We start from the raw sequence: 26,094 nt of genomic DNA on the forward strand, positions 1-26,094 counted from the left end.
TAGATTTTAAGGGGCAGTTTATATCAAATAAATTAATTGGATTTGGTAATTCATGTCACTTTAAAAGCTAAAAAGAATTATACATTAAGTTCTTTAGCGAAAAGGGTTGGTCTCGAGTAGAGGGGACACGAACACAGGTTGATACATACACAAGTCGTATTCAGTTTCATGAAAACGCTAAAAAATCAACTTCCCGATTAGACCACCCGTAGTGGCTGCCCAAAGGGGCGTTTTTTTGTGCTCAATATCGCCCAATCACGCCGACCAACCACTACGCATGGGCGTGTTTGGCCTTTTTTTGTTTTGGCGTGTTTTAAATCACGTTGTTGGGGCAATTTTTTGGCCAATCACATTTGAGCTTCCTTTTTTTGGCCAATAGCTTTTTTGGTTGGTTTTTTATTTATATCTAATTCTCTACACAATTTTAACATAATTTCCACATCCCCATTGCACCCATTTTAGAAAAACGCCCAATAATGACCCTTGCTGACTGTACTGCCACATGGCGGAAAACGCCCAAGGGTGGGGGCGTTATTCACCCTTACCAATACGCATGGTCTTAGAGGTGTCATACGCGTATAAGTTCACACATACACTAGTCATATTCAGTTTCATGTAAGAATTTGTGTCAAGGATGAAGTTTCTCATGAAATAGAACATTCAAAGTATATTTTTAAGGCATACAACCTTCTCAATCACACATTATTGATGTGTGTATTGGTTAATGTCATATTTAATAAACTTACAGTTAATTAAAAAACCAAAGCAGATAAAAAAATTAAATCAACACAAACTAATCCAATACGCAATGAGAAAACATAATATTTGTATATCACAATAGGGAATTGTAGATGAGTTCTTGTTGGATGACATACTACAGAAGCACGATAAACACATAACACTTGTAGGATAAAGAACATAACTTGTAGAATGCATATCACACGGTATAATCAATCACCAAGATGATGATGATTTCTTACAATCAAACAGCAGGACAAAAGCATCAGAACTGTGATCTGTCAAGGCTGTCGAAATAAGGATGATCCATAGCATGTTTAGCCGAAATCCTGTCAGCAGGGTCGTATTTCAGCATTTTCTGAAAACAACAAAGCATGAAATTAAGTCAAATCAGAAGTCAACAAAACCTAACTGTTAATTAACTTAAAAACATTATGCGTATGACGAATACCGATAGAAGGTCTACACCCTCAGGCCCCAATGACGGAACAGCGCGTGCCAAATTCTGTGCTTCCCAACGCGGATAGACATGCCAGTCCTTTAGGCTGCTAACCCCTGGCCACACCTCCTCGGTTGGTGTCCCGAGCAGCCTGTATGTTAACATAAGATCACAAATGATTGTTTTTACATTTATGCCCACACATGATGCTAGTTTTGACCGGTTTTGACCCACACGTGCAAGAGCGATTATCCCAATCTACTTGTTCGTCCCACAAATAAGGCTGCGCCTTTTAAACCCAAGGCCAAACATTTATGTTGTCTAGTTGAATTTAAACGGAAAATGTCATTTAATCATGTTAAGCTATAAAAAGAACCTGAATATATGAAGCAGTTGTTGGAACTCAGAATCACCAGGAAACAAAGCTTGTCTTCTTGACATTTCAGCTGTGTAAAATCACAATCCAAATCAGTAACATTAAACAAGGTTTACTCGAGGCGGAATGAAAAAATAAATATAAAATTATACATCTTATAAAAATAATAATACTAGCTAAATTCATCATCAGAAACACACAAAAAAAGACATAAATTGCTTGAAATTGACACAAAAAGTCAAAAACATAAAAAACAAATATCAAAACCCCTGAAGCGCAGCCTTTTTAGCGCCTCAGCCCCTATGAGACGCACGTACAATAGAAACCCCCTGAGGCGCGCCTCAAAACCGTTTTTTGGGTGTTTCGCCTGAGGCGCAAGCCTCAACCGTTTTTTAAAACCATTAAATTAAAAGATCTATAATAAAGAAACTAACCTAAACATCCTGATATTTATATATCATACAATTTATATATTAAATTGATTTCAGCCACTTTAAAAGAATCAACAGTAACTTCATATGGTACATACACAATTACATACTAACACTATCAACATAGATTTGGAATTACATACCGAAAATACAACCGACAGACCACATATCAACTCCAGTCGAGTAATGAGCCGATCCCAACAGAACCTCTGGAGCCCTATACCAAAGCGTAACAATCTACAAACCAAACCAAAACACCAATCAGATTCCAATATTTAACTATCAACATCACTGTTAATAAGTAACAACCAAAGGAAAAAGATGATAACCTCATGAGTATAGCTTTTAAGCGGAACTGTAAACGCCCGACCCAACCCAAGATCCGCAATCTTCAAAATCCCCTTTTCCTTATCAACCAACAAGTTCTGCGGCTTTAGATCTCGGTGAAGCACACCATGGCCATGACAATGAGCCACACCTTTCAACAACTGGTACAGAAAACTCTGGATCTGCGACGGGGGAAGAGGCGAAGGATTCGGTCCTTTACGGTGCGAGTCAATAAACTTCTTCAGATCTGTATCCAGATACTCAAACACGAGGTAAAGTATAGGTTTGCCTTTGTGCTGGATGTGTTGAACACAAAGAAGACGAACGATGTAGATTGAAGTTGAGAGCATTTGTAAGAGAGAGATCTCGCGAAGCGCGGTGGGTGGGATTCCTTCTTCGTCCATTTCGAGTCGGGTTTTTTTCAAGGCGACGAGTTCGCCGGTGTTTTTGTCTTTGGCTTTGTAGACTTTGCCGTAGGTACCTTCGCCTACCTTTTCGAGCTTCTCGTATTTGTCTTCCATGGTGGATTAGGGTTTGGGGATTGAGAGAGATGTGGGAGAGGAGCGGATATATGTGGGATTTGGAATTTGAAATTGTAACGGTAGTCAAAGTGTTGGTTTCCCTCTCGTCTGCTCTTACCGATTCAAATTTTTTTGATTTGGGGATGGGCTTTTTTCTTTTTTGGTCCACTTGAATAATTTTAAGTTCATAGATGGATTATGATCAAATACAAAGGATCTTAATAATTGTAAGAAGGGTATAAAGCCTCCTAAAAAAAACTTACTATACAAAAAAAAAAAAAAAAAAAAAAATAGACATCCACCGCCACCAAAAATCTAAAACCCCCCATGAGGGGGTGGGGGTTTAGGTTTTTAGGTGGGGGTGGGGTAGGTTTTTTAAGGTTTTTTTTTTTTTTTTGGTTTGGGGGTAGGTTTTTTGGTGAGGTATAGTTTTTTTTTTTTTTTTTTTTTTGGGGGGGGGAGGGGGTGTTAGGTTTTTGGGTGGTGGGGGGAGGTGGTGTTTAGGTTTTGAGTGGTGACGTAGTGGGTTTAATTTTAGGTTATTGAACACTTGTCACTCTATAAATCCTTCTTACAATTAGAAGTCTTTGTACAATAACTTGACCCCATGTTAGACTAAGCTTTTTGAAACAACTTATTGGCTTTTTAAAAAGTCATAAGCTTTAAAATGATATTTGACAATGAGTATGTATGTGAGGGAAAAAACCAATAAGTTAATAAGTCACTCAATACTAACTTTTCCAAAAAGCCAATAAGTCAATAAGGTGTTTCAAAAAGCTTAGCCAAACACGCTCTAAATTTATGGATGATATTTCGGGTTTTTATTGTATAAAGTTAAAGACGAACAGAGGATAAGTTCGTTTATTTATGTTCGTGAACATTCGATAAGGTGTTCATTTATGTTCGGTAATGTGTTTGTTTATATTCGCTCGTATGCGTTCTGTTTTATTTTTATTTTATTGGTTTTAATTATTTAAAAACTTTGAAATCCTAGTTATATTATATATCTCCACCAACATCTCTCATTCGACTAATTCAATTTCAGTTTGTTTTAAATCTTGATAAACTTAATTTTTGTGTTAGTTATGTTTATGACAATTATGTCAGCTATGTTTGAATAATAATATTAAGTACTTATTTATTTTAACTGGATTTTTTCATAATCGTTGTGATGAGATTCAAATTTTATTCTAAAATGAATATGTGTTCTTTGGTATTTGTTTGTGTGCATGAATGTTCGTTTGTGTTCATGTGTGTTCATGAACACTTGTTTATGTTCTTGTGCTTGTTTGCGTTTGCTTGAATTCAGTAATGTTCGTGAACAGTTCATGAATACATTCATTTCCTTAATGAACAAACACGAAAAGAAATCTTGTTCGGTAAGCGTTCGTGAACTGTTCACAAATATGTTAATTCCTTAATTTTAAATGAACGAACACAAACAAGGCCTTAATATAGTAATTTTTGGGGATCATAGACTCATCACATGTACAATCCTAACAATTATATAGTTATACATAGTTATATGTAATTTTTAGGGATCATAATCGTTAATCATTGTTACTATTTAATTAATTGTTATTATTTAATTATTTAATTAATTGTTGTTATTGTTACTATTTAATTAATTGTTGTTACATTATTTCGAAGACGGCCTTGATTATTAGGATACGATTTGACACAGCAAAGCAAACTCCCAAAAAATCTTTGATCACATCTTTGTGAATTATCATTCATTCATTATGCTCCTAATATATAGAAATTTTGTGACAACTCCTAAATCCTACATAAGAAAGCATAAAAAACCAAACCAAAACCTAAAACATTCTGAACGGGTATTTGAGAAAAGTTGACACTTTGGCTGGTGAAACGATCTGAATAAATAGGCGAAATAGCTCAATATTTCAAGGCTCAAGCCAAAAGGGTATATTATTATTCCGTTACAATTTATTTCCAATTTGAGAAGCTCAAATCGACACATTGAGATAATGTGTCATGTTTGCTAATCGATTTCAACCTCTTCAAGGAGATGATAATAATAAACTCAAATTAAGCCATTCAAACTGCTTAATCCACTTCTATAAGGGTTGTCTCATAGTCATCAGGAGCCACAAACCCATGCAGATTCATCACCGTTGCTGCTACATTAGCCAGCCCACCATTCGGTACATCCTTGCGGAATTTCACACCTGCTGCTAATCCAGGACCTCCAATTGCAACCGGCACCTATTTCAACATCATTTCACTATTATTAGAGTGAACCATTTTACCCATTAATAAATAAATGCAAACCATAGAGACCATCCATGTACTTTTGACAAAGTTGAGGACTAAATGCGTTATAAAGTGCAAACCACATGGACTATGAGTATCCGTCTACTTTTAGAAAACTAGGGACCAAATCCAAAATTTTGGTAAACCACAAGGACTATCCAAAATTTTTAATACGATCTGTTTTGAGTCTTTTGACCTGTTACCTAACCCAACACAGTCTGCTTTTGCGACGCTTAATATTGTTGCTTACCGGTTGTACAGTGTGTGAGGTTTGGATCTGAACTTTGCCATCCTTGTCAACAAGCGGCTCGCCTTTCTTATTTCTCTTCACCATGTCTTCTGCATTACCATGATCGGCAGTCACCACGTATATTCCACCCACTTGCTCTATTGCGTCAAGAATCATCTGTCACCAAAAAAAAAAAAAAATTAAATGCACATATACATTGAATTTTAATATTCACATAGTTTACTACCTTAACAGCTTGATCAGCAGCTTTGCAGGCCACAACTGTAGCCTCGATGTCACCAGTATGCCCAACCATGTCACCATTTGGTATATTCACCCTTATCTACAAACATCAAAATATAAAATATAGCTCCAAAGGATCAAATGGGTCAACAAGTAAAAACTTGCCCAAGAGTTTATTTTGCCCAAGAGCTCGAGCTCGATTAACTTATGAGAGCTCGAGCTCGGCTCGTTTCTATTTTATCAAGCTCGAGCTCGGCTCGTTTATTATCTATTAATTAGTATATTAAATAAAAATAATATAAATAATAGACTTTTTAGGCTTGCGAGCTCGATAAGTAAAGCTCGGGCTCGTTTACTAAATAAGCTTATTTTTAGGTTCGAGGTTGGCTTGTAAACAAGTTTAAATAAGCTCGGCTCGACTCGGCTCGTTTACACTAAGGCTCGATAAGGCTCGACGAGCCTAACGAGCTTCACATGTGAGGCTCGAGCTCGGGCTCGATAAACAAACGAGCTTTGTTTTGAGGCTCAAGCTCGGCTCGGGCTCGATAAGGCTCGGCTCGTTTCGAGCTTTTTCTCGAGCCGATCTCGAGTAGCTCGCGAGCCGCTCGGCTCGTTTGCACCCCTACTCCTTAATCATTTCATGAAAATCTATAATTTAGCAATCATATTTGACACAACAACTGTATCGTTGGATTAAAAGGTGCGACTGACCCATAATATATATATACAGCCCAATTCGATCTACTACCGATTTACCTGGTCAAACTTGCGACTGAGTATGGCATCACGGGCCTTCTCACCAATCTCGAGAGCCTTCATCTTCGGTTGGACATTGAACGTAATTCCACTATCACTTGGAATTTCCACGTATTCCTCCAACTCTTTGTTAAAATACCCGGAACGGTTCCCATTCCAGAAAAATGTAACATGACCAAATTTGACCGTTTCACTATCAAACAACAGAGAAACTGTAAGAATCAATATTTAATATTTTTCCATAAAAGTGTAAAGAAATATAATCTAACCTGCAGGCAAAGGTACGGATACCGTTATTAACTAGATATTCACCAGAAGTCCTCTCGATCAACGGAGGAGAAACAAGGTAATGATTTGGAAGCTTCAACTCGCCATCATATTGAAGCATTCCAGCGTAGCGGATTTTGGGGAACCGCACTCTGTCAAATTTATCAAACTTTTCATACTCGAGGGCTTGTGCAAGCATCGTCATACGATCTGCTCTAAAGTTGAATGTCACAACAGCATCACCATCCATTATGGGACCCACAGGCTTCCCGTTATCATCAACAATCACAAACGGTGGTAAGTATTGGTCGTTAGCATTCGGTGCTTCCCTCAGCTTCTTGATTCCCTCAACAACGTTTTTAAACTTGTGCGGCGCTTCACCGAGAACTTGAGCGTCCCAACCGCGTTTCACAACTTCCCAGTCGTTCTGCAAATGTGACAATACGGGTTTAAATACGAGTAAAGTACACTGATGGTCCCTATGGTTTACCAAAATATTGGATTTGTTTCCAAAAGTACACAGATGGTCCCTGTGGTTTGCACTTTGTAACGCATTTAGTCCTCAGCTTTTGTCAAAAGTACATGGATGGTCCCTGTGGTTTGCTCTTTGTAACGCATTTAGTCCTTGACTTGGACATACTAAAACCTTTAGATTGAGTTAATTGCCCGGATGGTCCCTGTGGTTTCACGTTTTTTCACGTTTAGTCCCCACCTTTTGAAAATAGCAGGTATGCTCCCTATGGTTTGTTATTTTGTTACTCGGATAGTCCCCTGAGTAGATGCAGTTAGTTTGGAAATAGCATGTATGCTCCCTATGGTTTGACATATTGTTATTCGGATAGTCCCCTGAGTAAATGTCAGGGGACTATCCGAGTAACAAAATGACAAACCATAGGGAGCATACCTGCTATTTCCAAAAGATGGGGACTAAACGTGAAAAAACGTGAAACCACAGGGACCATCCGTGCAATTAACTCCTTTAGATTTATTGGCTGGGGACTAAATGCGTTACAAACACAAGGACCATCCGCGTACTTTTGGAAAACTAGGGACCAAATCCAGAATTTTGGTAAACCACAGGGACCATCCGTGTACTTTACTCTTAGTAATATTATATATGCCACATGAAAGAAATGTAAGAAACTTATAGACGTTACCTCATAACGATCCATGGTGACATACATGCGGCCTCCACCAGAAGCAACTTGTGCATCAATGCCTTTACCACGTAACTCAGCTAGATCTTTTTCAAGCGTTTCAGCAAAAGCGACACTTGTACCATCTACGACATCACGACCATCAGTCAGTACATGAACGCGTATCCTCTTGGCACCACGTTCACTAGCACCTTTGAGCAACAACTGTAAAACAATAAGATATACACGATCAGTAAAAGGTAAATTAACATTTGATGCTCTAATTTAAATGTCGAAACAGTAACCTAATTACCTGTAATTGATCCAGGCGAGAGTGCACACCGCCATCACTCATTAATCCAATAAGGTGTAGAGTGTTGTTGGCGAAAGATTCCTTGATGTAACTGAAACCTTCATCTTCATATATTTTTCCAGAGGCAAGAGCAAGATCTACAAGTTTTGCCCTAGTAGATATAGCAGATCAAACAGTTATAATATAACACATTCTCTTTGCCAGACTTAGGGGAGGCGGGGTGGTCCGTGATGGCCCATATATCACGAGTGATGAACCTTAGAACACCGCCGCCACCTATTACTTCCACGCGTGAAACTTATAACGCGTGGAAATCTTCACGCGTTGTAAAAATTGATTGTATGTGTATGACTTGTACGTTGTGTATTAATACTTGTACGTTAGAATTCCATCACTAGTGATGACCACCGCCACTAAAAAATGCTTGTGAGTGATATAATAGTGGTTGCTGACATGGCGGAACATGATTGGATGTTTGTGAGTGATGAAATTCCATCACTTGTAACCACCCCCACTCCCCTTAGCTGGTTAGGATGGGCGTCAACCCGACACACATCAAATTCTTTTTTACATACAACATATATAATTGAACCCCGGGCGACACCCAACATTTTTTGATACACAAAAAAATTAATATCCCTCTGCCATACACCCTGTTTGCATCCTGAACAGCCCCCGAATCTGATTCTTTATGTTCAGATTGAATACTTGATAGTTAAAGTTCAAAATTAATCATTTGTGATTTTAATTGTTTCATTTAATCATGTTTTTTTTACAAAGTAAATTCGTTACTTATCTCAGTCATACTTGCCAGGTTACATCAAAACAGAAGGTAGACGGGCAACAAGCTGCGCCGCCACCCTTCATGTTTAAAAATTTAGATGGTTAGTGGTAATGTTTAGAAAAAAATACGACCCGACAGACCGAAAAATCTAAAATCAAAGTGGTAGACATCCAAACACCGAAAAATTCCTACACACGTGAAAAAATAAAAAAAAAATTCTGGGTCCACCACTGCACATGACAAATCAATGATCAAACACCACCAATATGATTTGACAACAAATTATGTTAAATCCATTTCTCAATGCATGTCATCAAGCAACAAAAAGTAATTAAAAAAGGATTATGAAAATCACCCTTGAGCAAAAATTCTTCCAGCACCAAGAGCATTGTGTCCAACTTCACTATTCCCCATATCATCCTCTGTGGGAAGCCCCACGGCAGTACCATGTGCCCTCACCAGTCTCCACCGATCAGGAGCAGTCTGTATGTAAACATTTTCCAATACATCAAATCACAATTTCCTACGTACGATCAATATATATAATATCAAATGAAAAAAAAATACGAAATAATATAATTGAAAGGAAAAACAGAGGATACGGTTTTTAGGGAATCCATTGTTGGAGTTTCGGCGACATGGATGCAATTGTATTTGTCGGGAGAAGCTTCACCCCAACCGTCCAGAACGACGACGGCGATGGTCTTTCCTTTTGGTAGTTTCGGGTGATCCGCCAGTTTCCATGATGTTCCGGTGGTTGCCGCCATGGTTGTGTTCGGTTCGGTTTGGTTTGTGTCTGTTAAATGAAACAAGGTTTGATTGATTAGAAGAATAGCATGGAATGGAATGGAAGGAAGTGTCTAGTGATCGCAAGTATGGGGGAGGTGCTTAGAAAGTCCTTTAACTATGAAATTTACTTTGGAAACAACCCCTTAACTTTAGGTTTATATATGTTTATGGTTCTTAATTTCAAGAATTAGCTTAGACTATAGGGTATCGGGCGGGGGTTGGGTACAAACGCCTAAGTCACCATCCTGGGTGGGCTTGGGTTTCGGCGTGGGCCAACGGCCATGTGTAAAAAAAAGAAAATTATTTCTTCACTATAAAACTCACACTTCTATTCATTTTTTTTACCACAACTACTCCACCTCTTCTATAATCAATCTCTATCTTATTTAAAAAAAAAATCCCATCTAACCACAATACGAAAAATGAATCTTCATAATTGTGGTTTTGACCCGAACAATCCGTGGGCATTGCAAGAAACATCTAGCCCACCATCCAATCGTCCAATTGCTCCCTTTTAATACACTCCCATATGCCGGATATGGCTGGTTACGCATCGTTTCTCTCAAATCGTTTGTATATTAACTTCCCTTACACCGACGATTCTATACCTAGCCCGATTCCACAGACGCCCATCAACCTTTCACAAACGCCCATCAACCTTTCCCAAACCGAAACTGTCCCAGAAACTCAACCCCCCATCGATGGTCCTTCCACATCCAAACCCATCAACAAAGATGGGTCCTTAAAGAAGAAGTTGCTTTGGCGAGGGCTTGGGTTCAGAAATCTCTACAACCAACTTTAGGTATTTTTAAAAATTTTGTAGCCCTTATTTTAATATTTATGTTTTTTCTTATATATAACTTTGTAATATATTAAATGTTGTTTTTATTAAAATAGGAAATTCTCAACATAGAAACCATTTGTGGGACACGATCAGTAAAGCATTCCATGAAGAAATGGAAAGGGAGCTTTATCGTGAAAATGAAAGCTTATCCTCGAAGTGGACCGAGATAAGCGGGCAACTCACCAAATTTAGTGGTTATTTACATAAGGCAAAGCAAAATCCAAAAAGTGGTGAAACCGAAGCCGACTTTGTGACAAATGCATTGGTTACATACAAAACGAATGTGGGGAGCGACTTACGTATCATGCATTGTTGGGACATTTGTAAGTTCCATCCCAAGTGGGCGAATATCCCCAGTGGTAGCGAAACTAACACGTCTTCCAAATGGTCAAGGACACCCTCGTCCCAAGCCCAATCGGATGCACGAGATCTAGAGTTGGGAGTTCGGGCTTGCGTATAGGAGTATACAACGATCAGTTGGAAGACATTGCATGCAAGTTAGATACATTCAACGTATTCCAACAACAAATGGCTGAAATTCGGAAGAGCAAAGAAGCTAGGGATGCACTGAAACAAAGACGAGATGATATGAAATTTCTAGCCCAGCCCATCGATCGCCTATCAGGTGAAGAATTGGAACTAATGTTGGATACGAGAGAAAAGATAATATAAAAAAATATTACAAGCACTAGAATTTTTTTATGTAATTTCCTTTATTTAAAAAACATTATTAAAAAAATTTAAATTTGTTTATAAAAAAATTAAATATGGAGACGCCCCAAACCCCCGCCTCACCATACCGTCTTCAATGTGGCTCAGCCCAGCGAAGCCCACCGAAGCCACGTGTCGGGTCACGCATGATCTTGTAACATGTGACAGGATAATAATAGGTGTTAAATTGAGAATATGTTGTTGATGTCGAGGAAAAATAAGATGTGGTGGAATTGAGTATAATTATTCATCTAAATCTCGTGATGGATGATAAATCATGTGAAAAGTTGGCAATGAAATCCTAGTTAGCTAAGTTCAAATCAAAGTAGTTAATCATATAAAAGTAGTAGGGTTGACAATGACTTAGCTAGGGTTAATCTTGTTTTTTTTTTTTTTAAACGGCAAAAACTTCTATATAAAATATAGAAAACGGGCCAGCAAGAAACTGGGATCCATGATTACAAAATTACATCACGAATGTTAAAATCAATCCACCTTTCCCAATCAAGATTACAAAATTTTGATCTACCTGTAACAAAAAGAAAAACAATTTCTTTTATAGAATCGGCCGTTCGATTGAAATGAATTTGCCGCTCGTTGAAAGTTTTTTCATTTCTCGCTTTCCATATCTCCCACGCCGTAACTTGAATCACGACCCCTATTAATTTCTTCCAAGTCTTTGATCCATTCGTCTCAACCGCATTCGCCAAAATCTCTTGAACCGTAGTCGGCTTATCCGGAAAAGGAAGCTTTATCCAATTGAAAATTGACCACCAAACTGATTTTGCAAATAAGCAATCCCACAAAATGTGATTAACTGTCTCTTCTCTTAGGTAGCGTTCGTTTCATGGAATGGAATGGAATGGAATTAGGAAGTTTTCCTTTGTAAAATTGATCTTGGTTGGGGGAGGGAGAAATTTGAAATCCCATGAATTTCTTTAATCTATGAAATTTGTGACTATTTCAACATTCCATTCCATTCCTTCATTAGAGTGAAGGATTTCTAAGGAATGTTGAAATAGTCACAAATTTCATAGATTAAAGAAATTCATGGGATTTCAAATTCCTCCCTCCCCCAACTAAGATCAATTTTACAAAGAAAAACTTCCTAATTCCATTCCATTCCATTCCATGAAACGAACGCTACCTTATAGCGCACCTGGAACATAACACATCTCCCAACACAACGCCTCTATACGAAAGCCCCGTCTTGGATGGAATCCGATTCATGGATGCCCTCCAAAAAAATATATTCATTTTTGGGGGACCCAAGAATTCCAATACGGCCACCGGCTACAATTTTGACTATTAAAGTCCTGAATTTTGGCCCGTAACCCCGCAACTGAAAGAGGATCCGAATCCGACCCTTTCCAAACCCAAACATCTTGCTTTTGCGAGAAGGAAACAGAAGATAAAACCTGCATAAGGGCTGCCAACTGCTGCGATTCAGGCCAACTGACGGAACCCGAGCCCAGTTTTGATCCCATTTAACTTGATTACCCTCCAAATAATCACTTATTGTTGCAAATTTGTTTTCAACCAGCTTAAAAAGCTCTTTGAATCTATCCATAAGGGGCCCAAAATCCAGCCAATTATCAATCCAAAAATAAATATTTTGACCCGAACCAACCACGCCTTTCAAGTTTGACTTTAGGGAGAGGTTGAAACTGGAAAAATCTTTGTCAACCAAAACAATATCCTTCCATATACCAACAACACTTTTGTTGTGGTTTGAATTTTGACCAACAAGCATGTTGGAGAGAGTAGTAGTAGTTAAAATGCTAAAAACTAATGATATATTCTTTAGTTTTGTATAGAATGAAGCTTTCGTGAACGTGTGAAACATGCCATATGTTACTTGTATATGTTACTTAGGATTTGTTTGAAGTGTGATACCTGATTACTTGAACATGTATAAATTAATTAAACTAACAAGCTGATAACCACCAACAGTCATCCCTAAACAATCATATGCTAAGGATGTTCATAAACTATTGAAACAAATTGGACTACCCGAACAAAAGCAAGTGAGGCAGTTTAACTGGTTTGAGATCCAAAAAGCTCAGTTTTGATAGTTCGGTGAAGTTTCGGTACCCAACTTTGGGTGACATTATTGTCATCTCCAATGTCACGTACAGACATGAGAATTTCAAAAGTAAAATAATTATTTTTGTATGATATCGGTGTACATTAGAAGCGTCAACATTTAAACGACATGTAAGTAAATAATCATTGTTGTTGGACATCCAATAAAATAAGAAACGATGATGATAATCGTCATTCATGGTCTATAGGGCCATAAATGATGGATTCGGCACGTAAAACCAATGTATAAATAACCCAAAGGATCGTAGAAATGAAGGTATTGTCTATAAAGATTAAACATAGTCATAGGTTATGATTAGAATAAAATAGAAATTGCCTTCATGGCCTAAATGACCATGCTTAGCGATCAAAAAAAAAAGAATGTTAACTTTGGCACTCACGGTCTAAAAACGTCTATTTGGTGAGTGGTAGCATAATTTTCAGTGGTAATCAAAGATCGGTTCAGGTTCTTTGCCAAATAAATCAAGATACTATTTGGTTCAGATTGCAGGGTTTTTCTTTTGAACAGTCTTACCAGGTTGCTTTGGCTTCCACTGTTTGGAACTTCTTGATTGTATAGATTTTTTTTTTATGTTGGACTTGGGCCGGGTGTGGCTTTAGGTCAAGATTAGGTTGTTTTTTTGACTCTAGTTTAGCTTATGTATGGGCCTTTTAAGGTTCCAGTTGTCTTCTTTGAGGTATGTCCCGGGAAGCCCAATGTCTTTACAATTTTTGGTTATCAATAAAATTTATCAGGGTGTAGTCCCCTTTTAGAAAAAAAAAGTGTATACAACCAGGAGATTGTTGAAAATCTTCTAGTTCAATGTATCTTGGCCTGATCCATATGATGGCAGGTTTGTATTTGGCTCCAAATTCTGGTCCTTTTCCATACTCATTCCGTATCTTAGGGATGAGCAAATGGTACCGGGTACCAATTCGGAATCAGTGTTGAACTTCCCGAATCGATTCAATTTTCGGTACCCACATTTTGTGTTATCGGTACCGGTTTTTATCTTCAAATACCGGTCCGTACCGTGCCGGGTATCTTTGATAACAGTACCGGTACCCATTTTTTGGGATTTTTGATACCGGTACCGGTTGATACCGAGCTCATCCCTACCGTATCTGATTTGTTTATGTGTACCGGCTGCAAATGTCGAAAGAGAAGAAAAAAGTTCTTTTTACTATGATAATATGTTTACTAAACTGGTTTTTGTTGTGCTGTTTAGTTGTTTTGTTGTTTGTGTTTCCTATCATTTGTGTTTTTTTTTTTCTAAATAAATTTAGCCTCGCTTGCCGAACAATGTAGTTTACTAACGATGTACTTCTATAAAAGTATAAATATGGCGTTTTTTTTTCCATTTTAGGTTACCAATCACAACCGTCTTTCTAAGAATTGATTACACAACCAATTCTTTAATTAGCTTTTAATCTCGATATGAATGCATTTGAATATCAACATGTCTCGAAGCTTTCAAACAAGATTTATAAATCACACCTCTAGATTGTAAACCCTTCTAGATGCCTGCCAACACACACGCTTGACCCTTGTTTTGTTGCTTTCACCATTGATGCTGCTTCAATATCACAAACGAATTATACCACGTAATCTTTGCCCTTGAAAAATATCAACCTCAAATTCTTCATTTTGTAACCACAAAAATAAATCATCACAAATATTTACGATTGTGAATGAGTACACGTCATGTAAGTTCTCTCGGCACTTAGGCCGGTGATGGACCGCCATGTAAGCGACCACGTCACTTAAGGGTCATCATCTCACCTAAGTGACGGGCCCGATGTGAGTGATAAGTCTCCCTTTTTTTTTATTAGTTAGAGGACCCGGGGTGGGAACTTTTTGTTCCGTGATGAAATATACAACGCCGTTATACACGGCCACCGGTCACCACCATCACGCGTGAATAAGAAAACGCGTTAATCTGGTCACGCGTTGAAGTTTGATCAAATGAATGTGTATTACTTGTACATTGGGTATTAATACTTGTACATTGGAATCCCATTACCAGTGATACCACCCCCCTACATTTCTATCACTAGTGATAGAATATTGGTTGTGCACATGGCATGACTTGATTGGATAGTGGGAGTGATAGATTCTATCACTAATGAACCACCCCTAGTCCCCTTAGTATTCAGCATATATAAAAACAAATTAAGTTAAATACTAGAACTAGTATTTTTTTATTAATTAATATTCAACATATATAAAAATAAATTAAGTTAAATACGAAAACTAATAATATAGCTTACATTACAAATAAAAAAAATAAAACATAAACAAAAAAAAAGAACTTAACTTAAAAAAAATACAGGATTGCTTAAAATAAAAAAATAAAAATAGTAAAAAATTACTAAATTTAAAAAACCTAGGAACTCAATTTTTTAACGATCTTTTCCTTTTTTTTTTGCAAAATGTGGCGTGTGTCGAGAACAGGTTTGGATTCGGGTTGTTTGGGTTGTATGAATTCATGGCTTTTTAAATGTTATAGAGTATTTTTATAAGAAATTGAAAGAGTTTGGATGAGTTGGTATAAAAAAATGGGTATAAAATAATGTATATATAGGGTTATAATTTAGTGTTATAATTAAAAAAAAGTTTATAAAAACTAGCCATTTGTAACGGCTTTATTTTTTAAATGGGCTCGTCATCATCGTTGGTGAGGCGACAAAAGACGTGACAGGCCGGGGGCGGTGCTGCCGGTCCGCAACGGGCCAAGCTGACCCGGTAACACACCCCACACTCATCATCCTTATATAAAGTTAATCTCTTCACAAGTAAGATAATCATAATTCGTTAAAACTTGTGCAAAGATTAGTCGAAAACCAATGAAACAACCCAAAGTGTATTTAATTGTAAGTTATTTTACTGTTAATAAAGTTTTAATTATTACATTCAGATGTGTACTTATACATAATTACTCTGTAAGTTTCAAAATTACCCTACAGAAACATTTTACAAAAATAATCCTACAAGATCAAAATTATCTTACAAGATCATTTGTTGAATAACTTTGATAATTACCATACAAGCAAATAATTACAAAAACGTCACCGCATTTTTTTGGCTTTTTTATGTCTTTCGTACGTTTAAAACGTAGTACATAAAGTTAACTCGTATTATATTCATACATCATATGATGATTCTAAAGTTAAAATAGTATAAACTAACTTTGGAAACAACAAAGGAGATTGAAACTTGAAACCACCAATCTAAACCGACAAAACCTATTCGGATTAAAGAAATCACTCGCAACAACAAACGTTATAAAAAAAAAGAAAAAAGTAAACCGAATTCATATTTACAACATCAAACTTTTCATTACACATAGTTGGTGAAGTGATACACAAACACTCCCATTTAAGCTTGATTTTTTATATAAAACGAAAAAATCAAGCCTTAAATTTCACAAAACACCATGCTTCAAACCCGTCCGAAGCATCAAAAACTTGTTAGAAGATCCGATTGATTGAAACCGGATCTTGTTTTCACTAAACTTTTATTCTCTAAAATGAGTTATCACGTAGCAAACCGTCTACATGAACATCTGATCCAAAACAACAACAAGCGCCATTGCAACCGTCGGATCAATCTCCGGCTGCACAAACAAACGAAACACATCTCCACCAAACGTCACACCTCCCACAGCCTCTTTCCGCTTAATCTCCGCCACACACTGCCGCTTATCATCGTAAACAGAACAACACCTCTGCGTGTACGATCCTTCAATCTCGTAGAGAACCCTCTTCGTTTTGGATCCCGTGCTGCTCACGTGAGCCAACGACTTCGTGTTTAAAAGACTCACGTTTTTCGTCACCGTGAACAGCGGATTCGAAGTTGTATCTCCGTCGTAGACGACCCAATTGTCCAGTAAACTTAACCTCTGTTAGTAATCGAATTAACAAATCATGTAATTAATAACAAAATTAACAAATCATGCAATTATTTGACAAAAAAAATTATTATGTAATAGTTTAGGGAATAAACTTGTATTAGACTGTTTTTAGAAGCGATTTACATCGTAAAACCAAAACTCTTAAGAATTTAAAAACCTGCAATTTGAAAATGAAGCCTAGAAATTAAATTTTTATGGTGTACATTTTCATAAAGCGGATTTATATAGAGTGGCGAACCTTGAGATTTCCGACGTGGGTCGAAAACGTATATACCCAAAAATTTCTATAAAACCGGAGGGTCGAAAACGATATACCCAAAAATTTCTGTACGAAAGCTACGTGCATATAACACTACTGTGCGAAAAGTTTGAAGGGTCGGGCGCCCCGGCCCCTTCTAACCTACGCCCCTGTTTATATATACCACCATATTACAAGTTTAGTCCCAAAACTATTATAAAATAATAACAACTCTAAGAATTTGAAACCCTTCAACTTCGAAGATATCGAAAAATCATCCAACCTATTTGTTGGTATTAGATTGTTATAGTTTAGATATACATAAAACGGATTTACACTGGGTGTTCAAAAATATCCGTATCTGAAAATTTGATCCGAACAAATCCAATATCTGAATCCAAACTATCCGAAATAGGATACTTGAAATTCGGATATCCGAATTTTCAGATTCGAACTCAGATAGTGATTTTAAAAATTTTCGCATATTTCGAATCCGAAATATCCGGTTTTCAATAAATAACAAATATATACAATAAAATAGTAACAATTGAGTGAATAAAGAGATTGGTACCTTGCGGCGGATGGTGAGAAGTGAATGACCGGATGCGTCCATTAGGACGATCTCGGCTTTGGTTCCGGCGGTGTAGTTATCGACTCGAAAGACGAGATCGCCATTGGGATGGAATACGGTGAAGCCGTAGCAATTGAAGAGTAGAGATTTCTTCCAAACTGTGAGGACGAGGGGACCATTGCTGGCTACAGAGATCGGTTGATGAGTTTGAGGAACAACAGCATTAGGGTATACCTTTGCCATGACTATACGTTTGTGTATACGTGTGTGTATGTGAGAGAGAGAGAGAGAGAGAGAGAGAGAGAGAGATTTGAGGTTGCAGGTGGGTTGAAGAAAGAAGGGTGTCTTATAGTCTCCACAAAAATAAAATTATTTTATATTAAATAAATTTGCAGCATATTTGGTGATGTATAAATCGGTTTAAACGTTAGAAAATACGCGTTAACGTATACTCGTATAATAAATTATGTATGATAGCTTTATCGTATACTCACTCGTATAAAATATAATAGGATAATGTTAATAGAAAATACACGTTAACGTATACTCGTATAATAAATTATGTATGATACCATCATGGTATACTCGTATAAAAAATAATAAGATAAATAATTTATGAGATTATTAAAACTTTAGATAAATAATTGGTTTTTTAGGTATTAAAATTCTATTTTTTTAAGTTTGTTTAAACCGGTTTTTCAAGTAACTAGAATTGATTTCCCACGTTGCGGAGGTCGATTTTTTTAATATGGTTTGAGTGTATTATCTTTTTTTGCAATTGCTTTTGAAGAAAAGATAATGCGGGATTACATTTCTAACCCTTTAGATACTTTCAAAATTGATTGAGAAATCAATTGCAGTCGGATCTCATGATTTGTTAACATAGTTGAACTCACATCTTACCGCAATTTTGTATTTATTAACCGTAGTTGGATTTCATGGAGTGTTTTAAGCCGAACATTTCAATTAATTATAGACTTTTAGTGAATATACTCACAACACAAATACTAAACCTACATGACTCCAGAAAAAATAATTCCATTTATTATACATTTAAATTATAAAATAAGAATGTTACATAAAAATAAAATTAATTAACAGCTTTTTGTGCATCTGTTGGGTGTGTGGGGGTGTTTAGTTATTAAATTTGATGAAAAGTGTAATAAATTTAGAAGTTATGAATTTTAAAATAATATTAATATAGATTATTCATACAAAATATGTATGAATTTAAAGATAAATTCACATTCCACATGGTTGAATATAATGATGTTAGTGAGTTACCTACATGTTAATACGACTTCTTTTCACTGTAGCTAATAACTTCTTCAATCATGTATACTAATTGGATGCCCGCGTGATGCGGCGGGTGCGACACATCACATTGTGATACTCGTTTTTTGGTATTTATCTTATTAATATAATATTTATTATAGCATCATTGTGATGGATATACATAAAAATGAAGTAATCGGGTAATCATTTCATTGTGTTGTGCATGGTTTGCTTATTATCCTAAACCGAAGTCGAAAACAAAGTCATCGCTTAATCTATTTTATTAACCTATCGGTTTTTGGTTAATCACTTCGATTTATTTAGTTAGATTGACGGTTTTGGTTTCGTTCATTTAATTTCTATTAATAGCAAAAAAAAAACAAATTTGAGCTAAAACTTTTGCTTATAAATATATAAAATTGGGGTATAAATACATGAAACGAAAGTATAAATATACGAAATGGAGATAAAAAAAATATGAAATATATGAACTGGAGGTATAAAAGCTATAAATATATGAAAATATAAATCACTCGGTTCGGTTGAGCTAGAGAGCACGGAAAAATTGATAACTGCGTTTTGGTTAATTCGGTTTTCAGTTAATTCATTTTTTGGTTGATTTTGTTCGGTTTCGTTTGTTTTCGGATTGGTTTAGATTAATGATTTAGTTATCGCTCATTGATAACCGGTTTTGATTAATAACTAATAGGTGCGCGCGCGATGCGGCGGGAAACACAAACATTGCCATGGTGAGCATTGTTCGGCTGGTTAGATTATTATCCTCAACCGAAATCGATGTCATCGATTAATCTGTTTTATTAACCAATCCGTTTTCAGTTAATCGTTTTGGTTTATTCAGTTAGATTTATGGTTTTTTGTTTGATTCATTTAATTTCGGTTACTAGCTAAAACCGAATCTGGGCAAAAACTTTTGATTAGAAATACATGAAATGGATGTATATGTAATGAAATGGAGGTATAAATACATAAAATGAGGGTATAAATATGAAATACATGAATTGAATGTATAAAAGCTAGACATATGAAAATATGAATGGTTTGATTGAGTTAATTGTGGTTAAATGAGGGTACAAAAAAATTGATTACCGTTTTTGATTAATTCGGGTTTCGGTTAATCAGTTTTCAGTTAATTTAGTTTTTTGGTTGATTTTGGTTTCGGTTAATGATTCAGTTATTACTTACCCTTAGACACTGTTAATCACATAAAATATCAATTTTTTAATTAAAAAAATCTATAACAATGTTATACTTAAATTAAAGAGAATAAAATAGTCGTTTATATTGTGTAATTTAAAAAAAAAAAATATTAACGTACAAAAAAGTTGTGACCGTTTAAAAATCGTAGAGAGGAGTTAGTTTTTCTAAGGAGATAAAATGTAACTACTAACTAATTGTCTATAATTTTGTTAAAGATTGGGGATTAAAGTGTAATTTAGATGAGATGATAATATGACGATATTTAATCACTTGACATTCTTTAGCTATTAAACATTCTAGGATAATGACTAAGTACGTTGGGTTTTAATCACTTGTAAACTAAGACATCATCTACTTGTACCATTTAATTCACACGTCAATACTGCACAAGAAACTATCGAAACGTCGACAAAATGAGCAAGTCGTCACGTTACTTTTGGATTTTTTTAGCATTATAGTTTATAAGATATAACAAGAATATAAAAAAGAATTATAAGTTTGTTGTGGAGGGGGAAAAGTGTAACTAGTTACTCATAATATGTTAAAACTCATAGATTTAAATGTAATAAGATGTGGGCTAAAATATAATCATTATTTAAAAGACCAATTTACCCTCATTTTAGGGTGTATATACAAATTAAGAGAAAAAAAGTTCTTATCTTTTCGGTATCTTAAAATGTCTACTTTCTTATGCATTATAATATAGTATAGATAACAATAATAGAATAACCGGTTTTTAAAGTATTAACAGTAACTCTACCTTGTAATGAGTAAGTACTAGCTAATAAATGACGATCATGAGATGAATTGTGATTGCCGACTCTACAGCTAAATATTAAATCTTCTCAAATCGCTCCAAGACACCCGAGCATTCTTTGATCTTTGTCTCATCCGTTCGAAAGTTTCCTCCTTTATTTTTTCAACTAGTTTGTTCGTGGATGTTAATCTTTCATAGAAAACCATGTTGTTTCTATTCTTCCATAAGTACCATAAAGTTGCAAGGAAGATTGCATGAATTATCTTTTGTTTCGCCTTCGATCTTCCCAACCCATTTACATATAACAATCTGGTCTCAACCTCATCCATAATATTGCCGGCTGGAACATTTAGCCACTAATCTACCCGAGTCCACAGCAAGTCCGCGTATTGACATTGTATCAAGATGTGATCCGTCATTCCCGTTCTCATTCCACACACTTTACAAACTTGTGATGTTACATTTATACCCTTTTTTCTTAATGCTTCAAATGTAGGTATCTTTCCTACACTAACTCTCCACGCAAATAGATTTGCCTTTGATGTTACAATACGGTTCCACTAAAAATTGTTTGCATCGGTGTTAAGACCCACCTGCCCACCTAGGTCTCTTCTTACCGAGAAGCCCATATCATTTTCTCCTTTCCATCTCCACACATCATTACCCTCACCCATCTTTTGTTGGACCAATAGCATAACTATACTTTGCATCTCTTCTTGCTCTTCAATCCTATGTGGTGCTCTAATCCATATCCAATCCCAACATCGCACCCCTTGAATCATTTTGTAGTGTTTTGCCACCGTATCTCTCTTATTTTTTGCCAAATTATAACAAAGTAAGGCATATTTTAGTGGACCATAAGTCGTCCACGTGTCTTGCCAAAATCAAGTTTTCTCGCCATTGCCCACAACACTATTGAGCCCTCTTTGTACGTCTAGCCCTACCTCTTTTAAATCCTCCCCGATCCTCGCAATATTTTTCCATACACCCGTATTAGCCGCTTTTAATGAAATTTGTGAAACTTTTTTGGTGTTGCTATGAATAGATTCTACTAGTTTCACCCATAACTGGTTCGGATCCTCTTTTAATCTCCACCACCATTTTAGTAGTAGTGCTAGGTTTAATTCCTGTATTCCCCCCACACCCAATCCACCCATGTTCTTTTCCCGACAACCTTTTCCCACTTTACCCATCGTATCTTGTTTACGCCCCACAACCCCCCATAGGAATCGTTGTCTAATTCCTTCCAACGATCTTATTACGGCTTTTGGAGCTTTATATAACGACAGAGAGTAGTTATGAATGCTTTTCAAAACAGAATTTATAAGGGTTAGGCGACCCGCAAAAGATAATATTTTTGACTTCCAATTAGATAATCTTTTTTGTAGGTTATCAATCACTTCTTTCCAACTTGTAATTCTATTCATATTCGCTCCTACTTTCAGTTCCAAATAGGTAAAAGGTAATGAACCTCGTTTGCAATTCAATATACTCACTCCTACAACTAAATAGATGAAATTATAATACTTTTTAATTATTTATATAATCTTAAAAACAAATGTCGGTGGCTGTCCCATCAAAATCCACCGTGTTATACCCTAACACGTTTAACCTTAAAAATGACGCAGCGAAAAAAGAGCTTTAAAATTTCTTTCCTTATTAACGACATTACTTTCACGAAGGTTCCAAATTCTAAAAATGTTAAACGTTCTATAAAAGAATTCACAACATTCATACTAAAATTTAGATTTCTAGACATTATATACTTCAACTATGTGACCGGTCTATCCGTACAATCCTTACTCTTGACTCGATCTACGTCCGCTTCACTTCCTTAGCAGCAGAAGAAGTCCGTGTAGTACCTGTGGGCATCACATACAACTTAGCCATTAGTCGATGACAACATCATATAACATTAATCTCAAATAATTAAAGATTGAATAACGTTCGATAATGTAACTTGATCCATTCGAATAACCCTTCTCCTTCTCTTGTTCCGGATTCGGATTAAATTTCATAAGAATCCGATGTACTCATTCCTGCATTACATACCGACCTCAAATGCATAATTAGTAACGTTAAAATTCTAACATATCAATTCATGCATACATACGTACTTACATACAAACATACATACACATCTGCATACATACATACCTTTCCTACAACCTTACTTACGTGCATACACTCTTACATGTCTTTACACATACATACATACATACACAACTACATACGTACATACCTTTCCTACATCTTTACATAATCATACAATATTTACATGGGTCTTAGACTTAGGTTTACAACTCATAAGCGTCAAGGGAACACTCGAAATCATGATTGGAAGGCTCGCCATAGACCACGGGTAATATACCGAAGCCTACGATGCATAATTAACATAAATAACTAAATTTCAGCTCTTTGGACATGGGGAGGGCGTCGGCGACGGCCCTAGGGGTCGTAGGCGACGGCCCTTGCATTTACACGTAGCCAAAAACCTCCGTAGGCAGCAAAATAACCCGTCAGCAAAAACTGACTTTCCAGGGGTCGTAGGCGACGGCCTACTTGGGCGTAGGCTACGGCCTCTCGAAAATCAGTTTTCCTGCTGTGTTGTTTTCGTCGTTCGAACGCACTAAAACTCGCATAACTTTTGAACCGTTTACCCGTTTAACCTCCCGTTTCTTCCTACATGCTTGTAAATTCACATTCTATCATATTAACTTAAAATCCTACCTCCGGATTAAGGAAATTCTTAACTTACGTGCATTCGACATATTATCATTTTCTAACTATTTGACCCGTTCATGCATTTATCAACATAATCTGTTTATTTGACCTCAATCTCATATGAACTTTAATAATTTCATTGGCACCTATCATAAAAGATTAAATTCTCGGACGTCTTGCATCCTCTTAACCCATTTTCGCTCAAAGGCTTATTTTTGACCCGTTATGGGTATTTGCGCATTAAGTGGACTATGACATACCAAACCCTATACTTCGCTTTCATACTTGTCCAAGACATTACTCAAATCGAATAGCTCGTTTCCAAACGACTTCTAAGGTCGTTTGCCCGATATACCTATCAAGGGCATTTTAGTCAACTATGCTCTATCCTTAATAACAAAGGAATTCCTTACGTAAGTAACCAATTCCACTACTTAGCTACAATTTCTTAATCACACCTACCTTGCTCGGATCAAAACTAAAATCCGTTTAATACTTCATTGACATCATACAATTCATTCCTATTCGACCTCAATTATCACATATAATTAAATTGCATATAACATTACATAAACAACTAAGAAGTGATTACGGAATCACTTACCTTAAGCGTTAGTGTTCATGCTTGCTTCCTCACCTTCGCTTGACCCGTTAGTTTTCCATACTTGAGTCCATGTCAATTTGGGATTCCTATCCTTTCAAGTCATTATGCCCATATCATAGTTAGTCCGCATGTTCATTCATATCACATCCATTTCCAACTTTTAACTACATAGACTCTTAATAGTCGAACTTTATCATAGATAAACATGAACTAACAACCACATTGTTCAACATTCACTTAATCAAAGTTATTATCTTACATACGTTCACGACATAACTCCAACATTATCGTTTACCAATAAGCTATTCATTTCACACTCATACGCATTCACTTTTAATTACCATAAATCTAGCGCATCAAATACATGGCGAGCATCACACCATTGAAGCATAAGGTACAAGTTCCTAATGCATAATTTTACCAAACCATACATTCAATCCGAATTCTCATATGGACTCCATCGTAAGCACACTTAACATATTATTTTGCTAACGACTACAAACACTTTCTATACATACTTACCCACAACTTTCATATAATTTCACAATTTGTTCTCTTAGGCATTTCATCGAACACTTGGCGGGTTTCGCATTTGTAACACATTATGTACAAGCTTTTAAAGCGTGATTCCTACTAATTCTTCACATAGCTTATTAACAATCAATCAAGTTCAAAACAATATTTCATCCTAACTATGAACATATGGTTGTGACATCAATTATTCATAACAAGATCATCAACAACAACCAAATTAACATGTAGAAACCTCAAAATTTCTAGCCATTCCTTGACATGCAAGTGGGTTTTGCCTAATCCATGTTCATATTCAAAATTTAACATATCTTGATGTCTACACAGCCATAGCAACCATCATTCATACTAGATTTAGCATTACATTCACGAATTACACTAAACCCACTAAATCAAACATCACCAATATGCAAAATTCGACTTACTTGGTGTCAAGAACGCTTGAGTGATCATAAATCTTGGTTTATGCATCCAATTAACCCTCAAATCCTTTTCCAATTTGATGATTTCATGTGGGTTAGGGTTTACACCCCTTCCCCTTTTCTCCTGCTCGATCACACGCACACCTTGTGTGGGTGTGTGTGTGATTTTTGTTTTAATAAATTAAACTTCCAAGTTTGGCACTCTAAGTCCCTCAAGTTTAACTTACTATCATAAATGCCACAAGTTTCATCATTTAGCTTATCTAATAGGCATTTAACTAGGTTTATTAACTCAGTTATTGTATCTCATTTTATTAAACATGGCAACATGCTAACGAATTTAATAATTCGAATTTTGGGGTGTTACAAGTCTACCCCCCCTTAAAGAAGGTTTCGTCCCCGAAACCTTTCTCGTTCTTACTCTTGTACAAGTCTATTGTACTCATTCAATGGGCACATTACAACATAAGTCATTCGGGGTCTTTGCAACAGTCTTAATCATGAATAATTATGATCGTACGCATTGTCCTTATCTTCTTAAACTAGTAAATTACTTTCATAATCACACGAGGTCAGG

The 26,094-nt window shown here is 36.2% G+C and overlaps 3 protein-coding genes across 3 annotated transcripts; all 3 read right to left on the bottom strand.

Moving 5' to 3' along the window:
- Positions 1-802: 802 nt before the first annotated feature.
- On the bottom strand, positions 803-3,128 carry LOC110941807 (cell division control protein 2 homolog C). The gene is made up of 5 exons (XM_022183477.2): positions 2,314-3,128; positions 2,128-2,221; positions 1,554-1,623; positions 1,190-1,328; positions 803-1,096 (listed from the first exon to the last, which is right to left on the bottom strand). Exons 1-5 carry the CDS (start codon positions 2,830-2,832, stop codon positions 1,004-1,006), a joined length of 915 nt encoding a protein of 304 aa, XP_022039169.1. The 5' UTR covers positions 2,833-3,128; the 3' UTR covers positions 803-1,003.
- Positions 3,129-4,694: 1,566 nt separating this feature from the next.
- Positions 4,695-9,709, bottom strand: LOC110941794 (2,3-bisphosphoglycerate-independent phosphoglycerate mutase). Its single transcript, XM_022183462.2, has 9 exons — positions 9,437-9,709; positions 9,190-9,317; positions 8,051-8,201; positions 7,759-7,962; positions 6,604-7,028; positions 6,335-6,527; positions 5,583-5,678; positions 5,357-5,512; positions 4,695-5,058 (listed from the first exon to the last, which is right to left on the bottom strand). The coding sequence occupies exons 1-9, from the start codon at positions 9,599-9,601 to the stop codon at positions 4,900-4,902; spliced, it is 1,677 nt and encodes a 558-aa protein (XP_022039154.1). The 5' UTR covers positions 9,602-9,709; the 3' UTR covers positions 4,695-4,899.
- A 6,809-nt stretch (positions 9,710-16,518) lies between these two features.
- LOC110941802 (protein LURP-one-related 8) lies at positions 16,519-18,306 on the bottom strand. Its single transcript, XM_022183470.2, has 2 exons — positions 17,987-18,306; positions 16,519-17,165 (listed from the first exon to the last, which is right to left on the bottom strand). Exons 1-2 carry the CDS (start codon positions 18,227-18,229, stop codon positions 16,818-16,820), a joined length of 591 nt encoding a protein of 196 aa, XP_022039162.1. The 5' UTR covers positions 18,230-18,306; the 3' UTR covers positions 16,519-16,817.
- Between the last annotated feature and the right edge of the window lie 7,788 nt (positions 18,307-26,094).

Source organism: Helianthus annuus, chromosome 1 (genome assembly GCF_002127325.2).
Source record: "Helianthus annuus cultivar XRQ/B chromosome 1, HanXRQr2.0-SUNRISE, whole genome shotgun sequence".
Lineage (NCBI taxonomy): Eukaryota > Viridiplantae > Streptophyta > Magnoliopsida > Asterales > Asteraceae > Helianthus > Helianthus annuus.